The following is a 15,736-nucleotide window of genomic DNA, read 5'->3' as shown; positions in this document are numbered from 1 at the left end:
CTAAATATTTCCAATATTTTTTAGGCTCATTTTTACAAGCATCTAGGACATTTCTGAAAAAAATCACTTTTGGCTTTTTTTTTTATTAAAAAAGTAACTTTGTTTCTCCATTTACGATGCAAGTCAAGATTCTGTTCATGTTCTTATGATTGTCTCTGATTTTCATGGCTGTGCTTATGTCCTCATTCCACCATTCTGGAATGGATTTGTATTTTACTCTTTTCTCTTTCAGAGGAGTATGTTCATCAAGCACTTCAATATAAGTTGTAGTCCACGAATCAAATGCATGGTCAACATTATCATTTGTATCATGGGGGGAGGCTTGAAAGGCAGACTCCAAATCAAAACAGAATTTTTCTTCATTAAAAGTTTTAGTACATCTGTACTTAATGGTGTTTATACCTATTTGTTTCACATTTCTATGATATTTTTTGACGGCAAATACAGGTTTATGGTCGCTTATGTTAACATTAGAAGTATCACAACAGGTAAAATCCCTGGGAGCGTTGGTTCATATATGGTCTACAAGTTGTAGTATTGTTAGATACTTAAAGGGACAATTCAGTCTAAGAGAACATTAAAATTTGTATATATATCAGATAAGACAAGTTCTAATGGAAATTAGATCAGTCAGTTTTACTGTGATATGCCTGAAACGCCTATGGTGGTGACACGTGTGTGAAATATTCAATTTTGCTCGCTGTCCGCCATTACACACTGTGGTCGAACTTCTTGTATGCCGAACCCTGTCCCTTGCTCGTAAAGTAATGCAACTTTTGGCTAGAACTGCTCAAATCGCTCTGACAGTAGTGTGTTTACCTTATTAGGTGAATTGTCTTGCCTAAAAATCATTTTATCACCTTCTCAGTGGTTATGTAGTTCATTTGTTTAACGTGCGTGACTTTGGCTCGGGTATGGGTACAGAGTTAATATTGTACCTGCTTAATCGTATTGATCAACGATTTGATATTTCAACGATATTAATTAAAATACTTAACAATGTCGTGGAATTTGTCAATGTTTTACGTTATATGTTTCATAAGAAATGTAGAACAATACATTTATGCTATATTTTGCTTATTGGTTATGTAAAAGAATTTGCCTGAGTGAATTGTCTCTTTAACTTCACTGCAAAGGCTAAAACTTTCCATATCAGCACTTAACTTCCTGTTTTCTGGGGATGCGGTGAACAAATCAACATTAAAATCCTCAATAGAGTAACATCAACGGATTCAGCTGTAGCTTGGTCTACATTAATTAGCCAACACATGGTCATTCAAGCTTCAATGATCAATCAATCTTCTTGTGCATATGTAATGGAATAGCTGAGAGACACAGGAGACAGAAAACGAGACGTGACTGAAAAGGAAGACTTTTTGAAAGGGCTTCGACCAAATGGTAGGTAAAATTACCTTATAATATATAACCTATAGACAAAGACACAGATGTACAGGTGTCCGTTAATCATTATGTTGTATCTAAATATATTTTTACATAAATCTGTTAATGAAGTGAATGTAGTGGTATTTCAGAAAAAACAGTTAAATGTCTAAAGACAATAATCAACACTAAAATGTCTCTGTGGACTGTCAAAATATTACTAAGCTTACAATTACGTCCCCACTCTTCATGACCTCGGTAGACCATTTTAATGTTTCAAGAAAGTCGCCCACAGGGATACTGGATATCATTGCAATTCAACAATTGAAGATAACCCAGAGCCTATCTCACAGGGGCGAGCGCTCAACCAAACATGTCGTCGTGTCAAGGGGAAAAGTCCGTTAATAAGAAGAGATAACTTATGGTCCTGAGTTTAGTCTAATGCCATACCTACCGGGCCACATTACGTTGTAGTGACAACAACCCAAGTAACAGTTTGGTGGCAGAAAAGCTGAATATCTCATGAAATAAGTATTGCATCATCTGACTTCCAAACCTTACTGAAACACTTCTTTCATTAGAGATGAAAAATGAGTGATTTTCCTGTTTTTCGATTTTTTTTACAGACATTATGTCGATAGTAACATCAGGAACATGGATGCTTCATGCAATCACACATTACAACCAAACCTGTGGAGATCTACTTTTCACAATAGAGAATTCCTCTGTTCGGGAATGTGGCATTTTGTGCCTAGTACAGATGAGTTGCTACATGTTCGAATTCTTCCCATTGATCAGTGTGTGTCACGTATTCTCGGGGGTGGCCTCTTCTAACAGTTCAACCATTAATTTCAGCATGTCGCGAAAGGTACATAAAGAAATGACAAGTAAGTATTATTTAAATCGATATCAGTGTTCTTAAGTTCCTAATGATTTTTCTGGTTCACGAATCTTTAAATGATAAGGGTTTGAATAATTAATTGCACTAATTAACTACAAAAATGCTTTAAATGTCTATACAATATACCAATATACCATAGTTTAGTATAATCAATCTTCCGCCAGTGAGTCTAACCACATAAATGGAAACAAATCCTCATTCTATATTCAAGACAATCTTACCTTCCCACCACCACCTGCTTCATCCGTAGAAAATGGTTCAAGCTTAGAAGTAGGGGAAACGGCATAGAAGAAATGTGCAAAGGACCTTCAAACGATAACTTTTTTAACATCAAATTCGAGATTATATTTAGCATTTCCTGAACGAAAATTTGGGTAGCGTCACGTTAGTGTTGTTAGTATTTGATTATAATCATTTTCATAAATCATAACTAAGAAAGTGATTTGTTTTAAAATACTTAAAAAGTCGTATTTTGAAAAGATGAAAACTACATTTCTGATGTATGGTAAGAATGTAAGTCAAGCTAGCAAACATGACACCTTTAAATATGTTGTATCTGCTATTGTGTTTGTTTTGTTTATTACTTATTTATTACTGATAATACAATTTCATTATGGATAGATTTCCTTGTGTTCTTGTATTAATTACTGCCTTCAAATTACCAAGGAAATTGGTACTCTTTGAGGTTAATTGATGTGTACCTGTACTAGCTAAACTGTCAGCTATTGAGATACACTTCTGTCAACTGATGAATAATTAACATATGGCTGTTTGTAGATTGCTATCGATCTGGATACACGTTCGACACAAGAGGAAGTATCTGCTTTAAAATCGTTAACAGAAGACGTTCTTGGAATGAAGCTAAAGATGCATGCATCAAGGACGAAGGGAGACTACTCGTGTTGTCAAATACGAACCAGGTTAACGCCATAAGGAAGGCTATGAGAAGTAAAGTTTTCTGACACGTGTTTAAAGTTTATTTTCCTTATGTAAAACTGGTGAATACCAGATGCAATATAACCCTCGGTTAGATAGACTTTCTCTTGGTCAAATTAGTTAACCAGATGTCCAGAGTTCGATCTCCAGCTGTAGTAGTGATATAAAATCTGGCATTCTGTTACCTTGGCGCCCATTTTGGAACTCGGAAGTAGTACTTCTTGCAAAGGAATCGTTGTTAGCCTCCCCACCTGGAAACTCTAGGACTGTTGTTGGACTGCATGGGTGGTGTATTCCTAGTGAATTCTAGCCTAATATAACTCTCTCATCTACACATGTCTTCATTTTCTCTCGATCTGAAGTCAGACTAGTAAGCCAGGTGTCCCCAGTGAATTCATATAGCATCCAACACTCTGTTACATTTAAAGATGACAATGAAGAAAAGGAAGCACGTGTTTGTTAGTGTACAACAACTGAACAAGCAATTTCCGACATATTGCCACATGCCCCCCACCTCTGGGTCGCGAGTTCGAATCCCATGTGGGGCAGTTGCCAGGTACTGACCTTTGGTCGGTGGTTTTTTCCTCCTGGTACTCCGGCTTTCCTCCACCAACAAACCTGGCATGACCCTGGCTGTTAATAGGACGTTAAACTAATCAAACCAAACCAAACCAAACTAGCAATTTCAGACAGTTTTAATACATTTTCTATTGTACTTCTAACGTCCTACATCCAAAGCTTTTATAAGAGTGTTTACAACGTGTGGCTTGTTCGTGATGGTTTTGTTGATTGTAGTATATTTGAATTCTTTTGATATCAATGTAATTCTTACCGCATTACTACGAAGATATTTGTACGTTTTCGTAAATTGTCCAAATTTCGTAAACTTAGTTTTTTTACCTTGCATGTAGGGCGCTAGAATTGTACCTGCTGCCCCTAGTGTATGATTGTAAAAGGCGACTTAATTTAGGATCTTATCTTTCTTTCCTCTTAGCTTATTTTCTTCTTCCTAACGTCTCCCTTGACACCATCTTACGTTTGGCCTTCAGTTAACCGTCCGCTCCTGTGAGGTAAGCTCTGAGGTTCTGTTCTGAGGCCGAGACACACCAAAGTATAACAGCGGTAGTTTCTGCTTCTGCTTAGCGCTAATTAGCACACCGGGATGGGGACGACTGATTCGCCCGTTGTCACTATAATGTGAAATTAACCATTTTTATGCGCCTGGCCCTGAAATTAACCATTTTTATGCGCCTGGCCCTGACTTTTACGAACGTTTCTGAACTTAAGAAATATCTTAACTTAAATTCACGAGAAAGCATTAATGAAGTTAAAGAAAAACCTAAAATTAATTTCTGTAATGCTTTTCTGCGAGAATTTTTTATTACCTGAAAGTTTGTTTTTTTTTTGTTTTTTTTTTGTTGAAACTGGGGCCTGTACAAAAACAATGTGTTTATGATTATTGTTTTTGTGTTTGAAGGTGCAAGCATCCGTTTTGTCTTCGTCGGCCTGACAGATGCTGCAACTGAGGGGCGGTGGATTTGGGTGGATGGATCGCGGCTTGATCGTCATATCTGGTCAAAGGTAGCATTGAATAACTACGACAACTACCCTGGAGATACAGATGCAGATTGTGCAGTGCTCAGTAGTTCGAATACTTTGATGGACATGCACTGTAACAATTCCTTTCCTTACATATGCGAGAGGCCACAGTTGTTGTATGAATTGTTTTGACATTAGATAAAGATATTATTTTCTGACTGCCGTCCAAACGTTACTTCATATGTTCATATGTTAATCAATCTACTTAAACACTTCGGTTGGGTGGATACTTCATTGGTGGTATTGCTGACAACACATCTTTTTCAGAGTTACAGGCGTAGCGATTTTAAATGGAATTCTGAATAAATCGTTGTAAAAGGGCACTAATTGCACTTTAATATTTTTTCTGTCAACTATTTTTGAAGATACTATATTTGCTCTGAGTTTTAAATGTATCTTGGCATTTGTAAAGTGTCTGAAACATCGTGGTATAATTTAAAATATAAACAGGTTATTTGTCCATCCCGAACAAAACCATGTTCCCTTTCAAGCCAAGTGTGTGTCTTCTTAGACGTAAGCCAGGCAGTGCATGTGTGAAGGATCAAGGTTTTTATTGTGTTCTAACAAAATAACTGTCATTTATGGGAATGGTTCCGTTCCGGTATGTCTTGTCGTATGTACTAAATTACTAATTGTCTTCTTTGATTAATCATCGAAATACACTGCATATGGAATTTCAGGGACAGAATTAATGGAAATTTATGAAGGAATCGTGTTCAACCTGACTTGGAATGGTGCATCTCACAATTCAATGAATAGAGGCGTGTACATTCGGCGCCATAATACCCCGTTTGACTATTCTCCAACCAACTGCTGTTAAGTTGAACTCCGTAGTGCCATCCCTTTAATTACACTCTAATTATCTAGTCATAAAGGTGTTTTAAAATTCAACTTCGAATTCGTAACAATGGAATTTGATGAGACAGGTCCAAATATAAATAATTAATTGTTCTTTATTTTCATACAAAATTTGATTTTCTGATTGGCCGATTACTTTTCTTCATACTACTATGAAGAAAAAATCTGAGAATGGCGCGAAACAACGACGTTGTAACTACGTCACAATAGACACATCGACGTTTTACGTTGATTTTGAACGAACATCCATTAGAAAATGAATGGACTCGTACTTTTAAACGTATGTTATTTCAGCATGCAGTCTGGAATATTAATTGAAATATTGATGTCACTATTTTTGTTTTGATTTCATCGAGGAATGAAGTTTTGTTTGCAAACTTTTGTAAGAATCTGCTACGCGGATTCACACAGTTTGCAAACAAAATATTTTTTTGGCTAATTGGCTTGACAATGACATCTTTTATATTAAAACTCTGAATTAGTGGCTACAACCACGGGTACCGAAATTAAAACGACGCATTGTACCTTCACCCTGGACAAAGATGGCAAAATGGTTGACATATACAGAAAAAAAAATTGCCTCTGACTTTGTCTCGGACACTTTTCATCTCCGACAATACTATAGGGTAGTAATTCAAAACAAGACTGCTAACTCAACAGTTCTCCATATTTAAAACCCTACCATTTTGTATCGAAAAACAAAACTTAATACATGCGAAAGTACAAGAATATACAGAAACATGAAACCAAACGCGAAATCATAACTCGAAAAAAAATCCATCCACACATTTAAAATGCAATAGATTATTTGATATTGTTAATCATTGCAAAAATTATATTATACTACCACATGGTCTTGTCAAATAAATTCGTGACATGAAATCAATTACCCATGTTAGTGAGAGCTACCGCTCTATTCAACGAAACTTTTATGACATGATGCTATAACATGGTGACATGATGCTATAACATGGTGACACGATGCTATAACATGGTGACACGATGCTATAACATGGTGACACGATGCTATAACATGGTGACACGATGCAATGATTTGGTGACACGATGCTATAACATGGTGACACGATGCTATAACATGGTGACACGATGCTATAACATGGTGACACGATGCTATAACACGGTGACGTGATGCAATAAAACATCTAGTCTTAAGGCAGCCATGGTGTTCCATAATTTGTTTGCTATTATAGTGTATATCAAACAGAGATGATAATCCGATCACTGCACCATTTATTATCCATGCTATAACCATCGCAGTGGTAAACATCAGAGCCTGCATATTTACACATCGAATTGAGGTCAATCCATACATGTACCCTGTCCCCCTATCCGTTAGGATATCGAAAACATAACCAACATTTACACTTGAAGAATACGAATATTAAAGCTGAACCGGAATTAGTTCTGACATCACACATCATTCCTTAGTTCCTCTGGACTCTTACTGAAACACCACTCTAGTGTACCTCTGTATGTTTTCGGTTAAGTTTTAAAAGTTTGACGTCGTATCAACAGCCAGAGTAACCTTTGGAAGTGTCATGTTGTTGGTGGAAAAAACCAACCGACCAGCGGTTAGTACCTGGAAACTGCCTCACATGGGATTCAAACTCGCGATCCAGAGGTAGACAGGTTGTGGTGATACGGTTTTTTTTAAATTCAATTTATGATTTGTATTCCTCATTTTGAGAAAACTACAATAGGATTAGATCCCAGTCAAGTCAACGTATCAAAAATAATTCAGAAGCACAAAAAAATGTAACCGTATAGTATAGTAGAGAAATTAAACATACCTTATTCTGTACGCGAAGTTAAGTCCTGTATTTGTCGATATTTGTATGAATGTACAGTAAACACAGTACTGTTATAACTAATCTCTGTGGACGAACGAAATTACTTCGTTATACGCATATCAATGTATAGGGCTGAAATTACCTGGAACTCCTCATACATATAGATAACCAACTGAAACCAGGAAAATTATTTGGATTTCCTTTGTTAAGAAGAAAGAGCTTAGTTCACTTTTTTTTTCTTTTATTACGAACAATGCCCGTTGCCAGTATATTGTGACTGGTAGGGGTGTGTTGCTTGGTGTCTTCGGTGGCATGCTTTAGTGATATAGCACTATAAAAGAGATCCACTATACAAGAAGACACAACACGAACATACCGCAGTCTCCCAAAACACGCACTTCACACACGCTAAACACTGCATTCATGGGAAGCCGTTCTCACATGACCCTGGCTGTTAATAGGACGTTAAAATAATCAAACAAACAAACAAACAATTATTACGGACAAATAACTGACGTTTACATGTATATTAAAAGCGAAAAATATATAAGAATACTATGCTTGTTTGTGTTCTATTGACAGCTAGGACCATGTAAGGACTGCCGCTCCTGTATGAAGTGTAGTTGTGAAAATGTCCGTATAGCAGGCCTGCCGTATATTCTAGGAGGCTGCTGTACATTTTAGGAGGTTGCCGTATATTTTAGGAGGCTGCAGTATATTTAAGGGGGCTGCCGTATATTCTAGGAGGCTGCTGTATATTTTAGGATGCTGCTGTATATTTAAGGGTGCTGCCGTATATTTTAGGAGGGTGCTGTACATTTTAGGAGGCTGCCGTATATTTTAAGGAGGCTGCTGTACATTTTAGGAGGCTGCCGTATATTTTAAGGAGGCTGCTGTATATTTTAGGAGGCTGCTGTACATTTTAGGAGGCTGCCGTATATTTTAGGAGGCTGCTGTACATTTTAGGAGGCTGCTGTACATTTTAGGAGGCTGCCGTATATTTTAAGGAGGCTGCTGTACATTTTAGGAGGCTGCCGTATATTTTAAGGAGGCTGCTGTATATAAGTGACGTGTTGTTATCTCACTGAAATATACCACCAGACACCAGACAACACATCCCATCCGGTTACATATACTACAACTACGGTATACTGAAGACACGCAAACCAGTCGTCCCATTCCCTTTATTCTGAGCGCTAATCAGGAGCAGAAAATACCATTTTCTTTTACTTTTTTCCTTATAGAGGCGATTGGTCAAAGACCAAATGCAAGGCGGTGTTATGGGAGACGTAAGAAAGAATAAAATATAAGTCATTAACGTTGTAAATGATATGCTTTTGGCATTTTATTATTCTAATATTTTCATAAATATACATGTATATTGATTTATGTGATAAATCTCGTGGAATATTGGAATAAACATGATCAAACATAGATTTGGATTATATTACTCCAAATCGAGAAAATCATACCTCTTATCTGCTAATTAAAAAAACCCAATGACTTCCATAGTGAATTTCGCCTTCATAACTGTTTTTTATACCTGTAAAATAATAGATATGTGATACATATGACATTGGCTGTTAAATTTTTGTATATGTGACAGCTGGTGATTGAACGCTTTGGCCTCTGGTCTATAAAGGTGAGGAGCTATTGATGAAATGTCGGAAACCTTACCAACTACGCCACAGCAATTTAGACCAATATAATGATCTGACTTAAGTTTGTTTCGAGAAACCGGAGTCAAGCTCCAGGGTCATGAAACGGTCTTAGACACTCAAGTTTTGGCCAAGCCAATCAAATATGATGTAACGTTTTGTAACGTCATTTATGATTGGCTAAATCTAAACTGAAGTCTGCTTCGTGTTCATGGGGCCTGATGTGTCAACAATAATCAAAGATAATTTGAAGTGATTCTGTTTACCAAGAATTACACATAGACAAGAATAAGGATAATGCAATTTACTCCGTTTCACATTATTGCTATTGTGACGTATACACAATTTTATCCATATTACGTCATTGTTATTGTCATGTGTTAAGATCTGACTGGTTCAAACGTGCCTTTGATTTCTCTGCTTACAAAAATTAGAAAAAATTAATAAGGCTTTTGAAAAATCCATTTACATACAGGTATCTCACAATGAGCGGAATGGACGCCACAAAACAGACTTTCCTGAAGAGTTGGATCCACCCATCATAAAGTCCGTCCATCTCTCCATCGCCCGACCTCCTTGATTTCATCGGAAAGTAGGTATGTTCTTTCACTGTCTCAATCGCACGCTTAGCGCCTTTCCAGGCGCCAGGACCATTAAGGCGCCACTGTACTGGCGTAGCTGGACCGAAAACTATCCTGTACCACAGTTTTGGGTCTGTGAAGAAGTATTTCCAGAAATTCGGTTTGCAGCCTATCATTGACGCCAAGCGGTCCATGTACTGGACTGAGTAGATCTGCAAACTGTATCTTGGTGAGTCGATAAAATTACTCATGATGAAAGATTTCCGTTTCTCTACGATCTCAAGGCGTTGTGGAGCACTTGGTAGCTTGCATTTTCCTGCAAATACTCTTGTGATGCATCTGGTTTGCATTTCTAAAATTGGTGGCAGAGCACCAAACGGTTGAACCAGACCCACCACACCAAGTGTGCACGGATTTAAATTTGTAGGAAAAACAAGCTCGTACAGGTAAGGGAAATGGCCATCGATTTTGATTATACCGTCGTCAAGAAACGGAAAATCGAAATTGAACCCCGTGGCAAGGATAACAACATCGATGTCTTTCAGTTCTGTGCCATCTTCAAATATAGCGCCATCTACTGTAAACTCCTTCACGTTACACTTGATGTTGATGGTGCCGAGTAAGATCCGATTTGGAAGGTCATCACTGATCGTAAGGACACTCGCGTCGAACCGTTTGTTTGGCGAAAGGCCGTAGTTTGCGTGGTTGTAGCGTCGGTTTAGGCGATGGAAGAACAAAGGCCGCATCAGGCTCCACGGTAATTTCATGGAGAACCGATTGAGGGCGAGATGGTCAAAAGGAACGCCGTGGTCAGCGGCTCTTTGGATTACGTAGGTTCCACGTCGGCTGGACATATACACCTGCAGAGAAAGCCAGTAAAAGGAATTTAAAGTTGTAGTGATTAAGTAACCCGTTTAAACACAGCTTTATAACACTACTATCATCTAGCATTGAAAAGGCAATAGACATACTATTTTTCAGTCCTCGCATTTGAGCTTCAAAGATTTCATCAGAATAACTGACATTTTATGTCATTTATTATGTAACCCTCTAACACTACGATACCCATATACCATTATACATACGTGTTCAGCATGACGACTGAGTTCGCAGGCCACGTCTGATCCAGAGTTTCCGATCCCCATCACCAAGATTCTCTTCCCTTCGAATCCCCGGAAGTCCTTGTAATCGTGAGTATGCATGACCTTGCCCTTGAATTTTTTCAGCCCAGGGAATGTAGGCACGTTCGGCACGTGAAGATGCCCATTGCATACGATAACGAAGTTTGTTTTCAAATTTTGAAACTTCCCTGTCTCTAAATTCTTGACCAATGTCATCCAATTTCCTGTTTCATCGAAATCATCAGCTTTTTTGATATTTTCTACGCTGTGGCTAAACTTGATGTACTTTCTTAGATTGAAATGTTCTGCGTAAAGTTCGAGGTACTTTTTGAAGTGTCGGTGCCCCATGAAGTTAGGGAACTCTTTAGGGATCGGGAAGTCGCTGTAGCAGGTCATTTCCTTGCTGGTATTGATACTACAGGAGTTATACAGGCTAGGGTCTCCTTCTTTGGACCAGTCATGATAATTCCATAGCCCTCCAACGTCTGTATCCTTCTCGAAGCAGATAGGTTCCATCCCTTCGTCTAGGCAATGTTTGACCGCTGCCAGGCCCGACACCCCCGCGCCTACCACTAAAACCGTCTTCGTCATCTGCAAATAAAGAAATAAAGAAGTAATTAGTTATGTAAAGAAATTGTGAAGATGGTGACTTTTTGATGTAGTGACGCCTTGTGGCATGGAAGACAGGACAAGATGACAACATACTTATGTGAAAAGACGCTGAAGCACAAATACGGAATACACGTTATTGTTTTTGGTTATTTTGATGATACTCTCAACAATCAGGATAATTGCAAGACATGCCAGATTAAGAAGGTAAAAGAAGTATAATATATATGGAACTACCAACCTATGGTCAGTACCTATAGAAAATACGTCACGTGACTTCGAACTGACATCCCATAGTATTAAATAACCAGTGATTTATACGTCAGACCATTGCGTGATAAACCACACTTTATGTAAATATAGAAGTAAAGCTTTAAGGATGAAACCGAATTGTGTGAGAATTAGTTTCATTCAATATTTGGTGTATAGCATCTGATAACTTTCTCAAACAACAAATTTTAAATCACCAAATAAGTCCCAGTCTGCTTTATCATTTTCTTGCAAACATTTTACGACCTATGACTGAGTGAACATTGGCGACCAGATAGCATAAGCCAGTTATTAGTATTCACAGGTCCCAGGTTCGAACCCCGGTCATTCTCCCGATACAAACTTAGCTCCAACACGGTCGAGGTATAAGGGTCCAGGGTGTCTCGTGTAAATAAGACCAAAGAAGTTTCAACAACATATCGTTGAAACAATTAGACCATGACTAATTTTGCTATGTTCACTAACCGTAACTTCTCAGAGACCCACCTAATCACACCGATAGTATATATATTTTTTTTCATAATTGTTTTATTTTTCAAAAGTTTTTTTTACATATATTAAGATGGTACAGATATAGACTACACATACATGGAAAATAAACACACATATACATACTCAGCCTCACACTCACACGCCTTTACATACAGCCAGTTCAATTTATTCTTATTCTTAATTATCAAAAACACACGAAATGTTAACCTTTGGCCTATTCTTACACCTACCTGTGTATTGACATACATGCAATCACACACCAACTTACATTATTCATGTAAAAATATAGATACGCAGTTGATACATATGGACATACATGGATATATAAACACATCTTTCTTAAATGGAAGACAAGTATGCACACACATATACCAAAAAAAATGGAAACATATACAAGAAGGACAAATTCAGACACAAATCAATGGTAGGTAACGATACTAAACAATGAAGACCAGAGACACATAAACAAAACAAACTACAAGGTACACAACATGTATTTACACACAAACACATGGGATGGACAGGAAGTGAAAACAAAACAGAAACATGGATAAACATACAGACAGACACTGAAAACTGTAGACAGACAGGATTGAACAAACCAACAATGCATATGTAGTGTCAGAATGACAACTGAATAAACTGACAGAAGAAGAAAGAGGGGAGACTGCTGTATTTAAATATGTATACTTTATATTACACATCGATTAATATATTTTAAGATAAGGGGTTTCATAACTAATGGAAAAAAAAGAGAAAGAAAATAATGTGTGATCAGAGACCTCCCAAAATATTTGGTGCTTTGCCAGAACATGGATATATAAATTATGGATATGAGGAATTAAACTAAAAATGATAATAATAATAATTTATAAAATAACAAAACAAAAACAAAACTTTAAATATCATATTCCTAACAATGGTAACCATTTTTTCCAGTCATTTTCAAATTTCTTTTGAAGAGTATCGCTTTTATTAAAAACTATATATTTCTGGATACTATAGTGATCTTTTATAACATTTACAAGTGTATTATTGAGCGTTTTATGGAGACATTTTGTTTTGTAAATATAGTGCTTAATAATAAGTAAGATTTCATTATCAGCCATATTAGCATGTGGTGAGATTACTAAAGGGAAGTGTGTCTTTATTCATAAGAAGCGGATAAACAAGATTTCAAGTAAATAATCAAAATTCTCAAAAAGTGTTTGGACTTCGGTACATTCCCAAAGACAATGTACTATTGTTTCTCTTTCCCTGTTACATAATGTACAAATTGGACTAGGGTACAAATTAATCTTGAAGAGAAAAGTATTAGTCACTAGAATATTATAAATAATGTTCACTGGAAACCACTGTAGTTTCGAACTTTCTGTGAAGATGAAGGGGAGTTTATAGATTTTTTTCCATTTCTCTTTATCATAATCAAATTGAAGTCTTGTACCTGTTGGTGTAACAGCAGGAGTAATCAAACAGTTATAAAAATATTTAGACCCTTTTTGATTCTTAAAGAAAATCTGAAATTCAAGTGGTATAGTGGGTACAGAGAGTGTCTCTATACTGATAGTATATTAAACATATCTAGACGTGGGCTGTTTAAGCTGCTTTACTAACTATGTAGATTTAAAATCTGTGCCTACCTTGAACCTGTTTTGTGTCCGAATCCAAACAGGTGGCGGCTACAGAGAGTGGCTGTTACACCCGGTCAGAACTGACCGAACACCCGTTACACCTGGTCAGAACTGACCGAACCCCCGTTATATCTGGTCAGAACTGACCGGACACTATTTTATCTATTTACCTTGATGAGGCGGATAGGTTAAATGTGATAACATGGTTATGAAATTTGTATGTCACAGAAGAGTCTGAAAATAGCGTGTTATGAAACGGTTCTCAAGCACACTCGTCTCATTCGCAAGTGAAGTCGTACTATCCATTAAACATCGACTGGACTTTTTCTAGTAAACTTATGCGTTATCAACATGGCTAGGTTAAATTATAAATAATGCAAATGACATAGGTAAAGAACAATACTGTGTATACTACAGGCCAGAGTTGATGACGAGATTTGATTTTAGACTTCAAATACTTCCACTTTACATACATACGTAAATTCAGTATGATACATGAATTTAACTCTCTGCTACTAGTGGATTAGTCGAAGTCCAGATTATGAAGTTTTAAACTATTTCTACATGTACATTGGGATTATTACCAATAAACAGACTGCCATCACCAAATACCATAAAACATCGTATCAGACAATCACAATAGATCTCCGATATGATTGTCACTAAGCTGCTCAAATGTCAAGGATAACGTCATAGAATATTACAATAGATCTCCAATACTAGCGTCACTATGGTGCTCAAATGTCAGGGGTAACGTCATTTTGACTGCAATTTGGCATTTATGGAAATCAGTGCTGACGATGTCTACACAGGAAAAAGTGCATACACGTTTTACGTACGTTATAAAACGCATGTAAAACGCATGTTGAGGACCACGCATGTAAAACGTACGTACAAAACGTATGTAATACGTGTGTTAAACATGCGTAATACGCATGGTAAACAGACGTAAAACGTAAACGCATGTAAAACAGACGTATCAAAACATGTGTTATACATATGTTTGATCCTATTACAAAATCCACTTTTTTTTTAAATTTTTATGTACATTTACATGGTCTTTGAAGTTGCACAATATTTGTGATTTTCAAAAGTAAAGTTTAATACCATTTTTTTTGTATTTTCGGTTCCTGTCCAATGACTGATATTTTTTCATACATAGTATGTTGTATTTACAAACGAGTGACTACATATTGATAAATTTCATAATCTTAAGATGATTTTATTATTCCTATATTAATTGGTCCTTAACGTCACTTCATCACTTACATTTTAATAAAGGCTAAATCTTTACAAAAGTCGTGCCCAATGTTCAATTGTTTTCAAATTCTGGCTCAGTGAGTCCAAAAATCAATTTATGTTGTGTTTGCAGAAACTTCGGATGTTTACACAGAATCTCAGAATAACATTTAAACGTATTATATGAATACAAATTAAAGTAATTGATCTATGAATAATGTATCGCATTCAGCGCTCGTCCGTATACCGCTATGCAGTCCGTACTCCGACCGCCTCGGATGTAACTCTCGCACATTTACATTTGATAATATTGTGTACGTGTTGAACAGTTTTTTTACATAGTTACCTTTATTTATGTTCAGCCATTTTTAAAATACAAATAAAATCCACAAGAATACAATTGGAACTCCTCGGATCTAACTGCCGTTATGTTTTACATCCGAGGAGTTCAGATTGACAAGAATATATATATACAATAAATAAAGATTTCCGGAATATAAGTATGTCCGGCCATTAGAATCTGTCATGTAAAAGCACAGGCGTCTGCTTCTGGTTTTGAAAAAAATACAATAACTTCCCCCTGCTATATAGTAGGGAAAGCTACTATTTTTTAACCAGAAGCAGACGCCTACATGGTAATAGCGATGCCA

At 36.8% G+C, this 15,736-nt stretch overlaps 2 protein-coding genes across 2 annotated transcripts; one reads left to right on the top strand and one right to left on the bottom strand.

Moving 5' to 3' along the window:
- Positions 1–1,125: 1,125 nt before the first annotated feature.
- LOC138328871 (C-type lectin domain family 4 member M-like) lies at positions 1,126–5,114 on the top strand. Its single transcript, XM_069275587.1, has 4 exons — positions 1,126–1,398; positions 2,007–2,267; positions 3,059–3,229; positions 4,695–5,114. Exons 2-4 carry the CDS (start codon positions 2,012–2,014, stop codon positions 4,946–4,948), a joined length of 681 nt encoding a protein of 226 aa, XP_069131688.1. The 5' UTR covers positions 1,126–1,398; positions 2,007–2,011; the 3' UTR covers positions 4,949–5,114.
- A 3,689-nt stretch (positions 5,115–8,803) lies between these two features.
- LOC138330031 (dimethylaniline monooxygenase [N-oxide-forming] 2-like) lies at positions 8,804–14,127 on the bottom strand. Its single transcript, XM_069277390.1, has 3 exons — positions 13,857–14,127; positions 10,810–11,436; positions 8,804–10,584 (listed from the first exon to the last, which is right to left on the bottom strand). The coding sequence occupies exons 2-3, from the start codon at positions 11,434–11,436 to the stop codon at positions 9,574–9,576; spliced, it is 1,638 nt and encodes a 545-aa protein (XP_069133491.1). The 5' UTR covers positions 13,857–14,127; the 3' UTR covers positions 8,804–9,573.
- Positions 14,128–15,736: the final 1,609 nt, after the last annotated feature.

The sequence above is a fragment of the Argopecten irradians genome, chromosome 8 (genome assembly GCF_041381155.1).
Source record: "Argopecten irradians isolate NY chromosome 8, Ai_NY, whole genome shotgun sequence".
Taxonomy (NCBI): Eukaryota; Metazoa; Mollusca; class Bivalvia; order Pectinida; family Pectinidae; genus Argopecten; species Argopecten irradians.
This window is presented reverse-complemented; position numbering and strand designations above follow the sequence as displayed.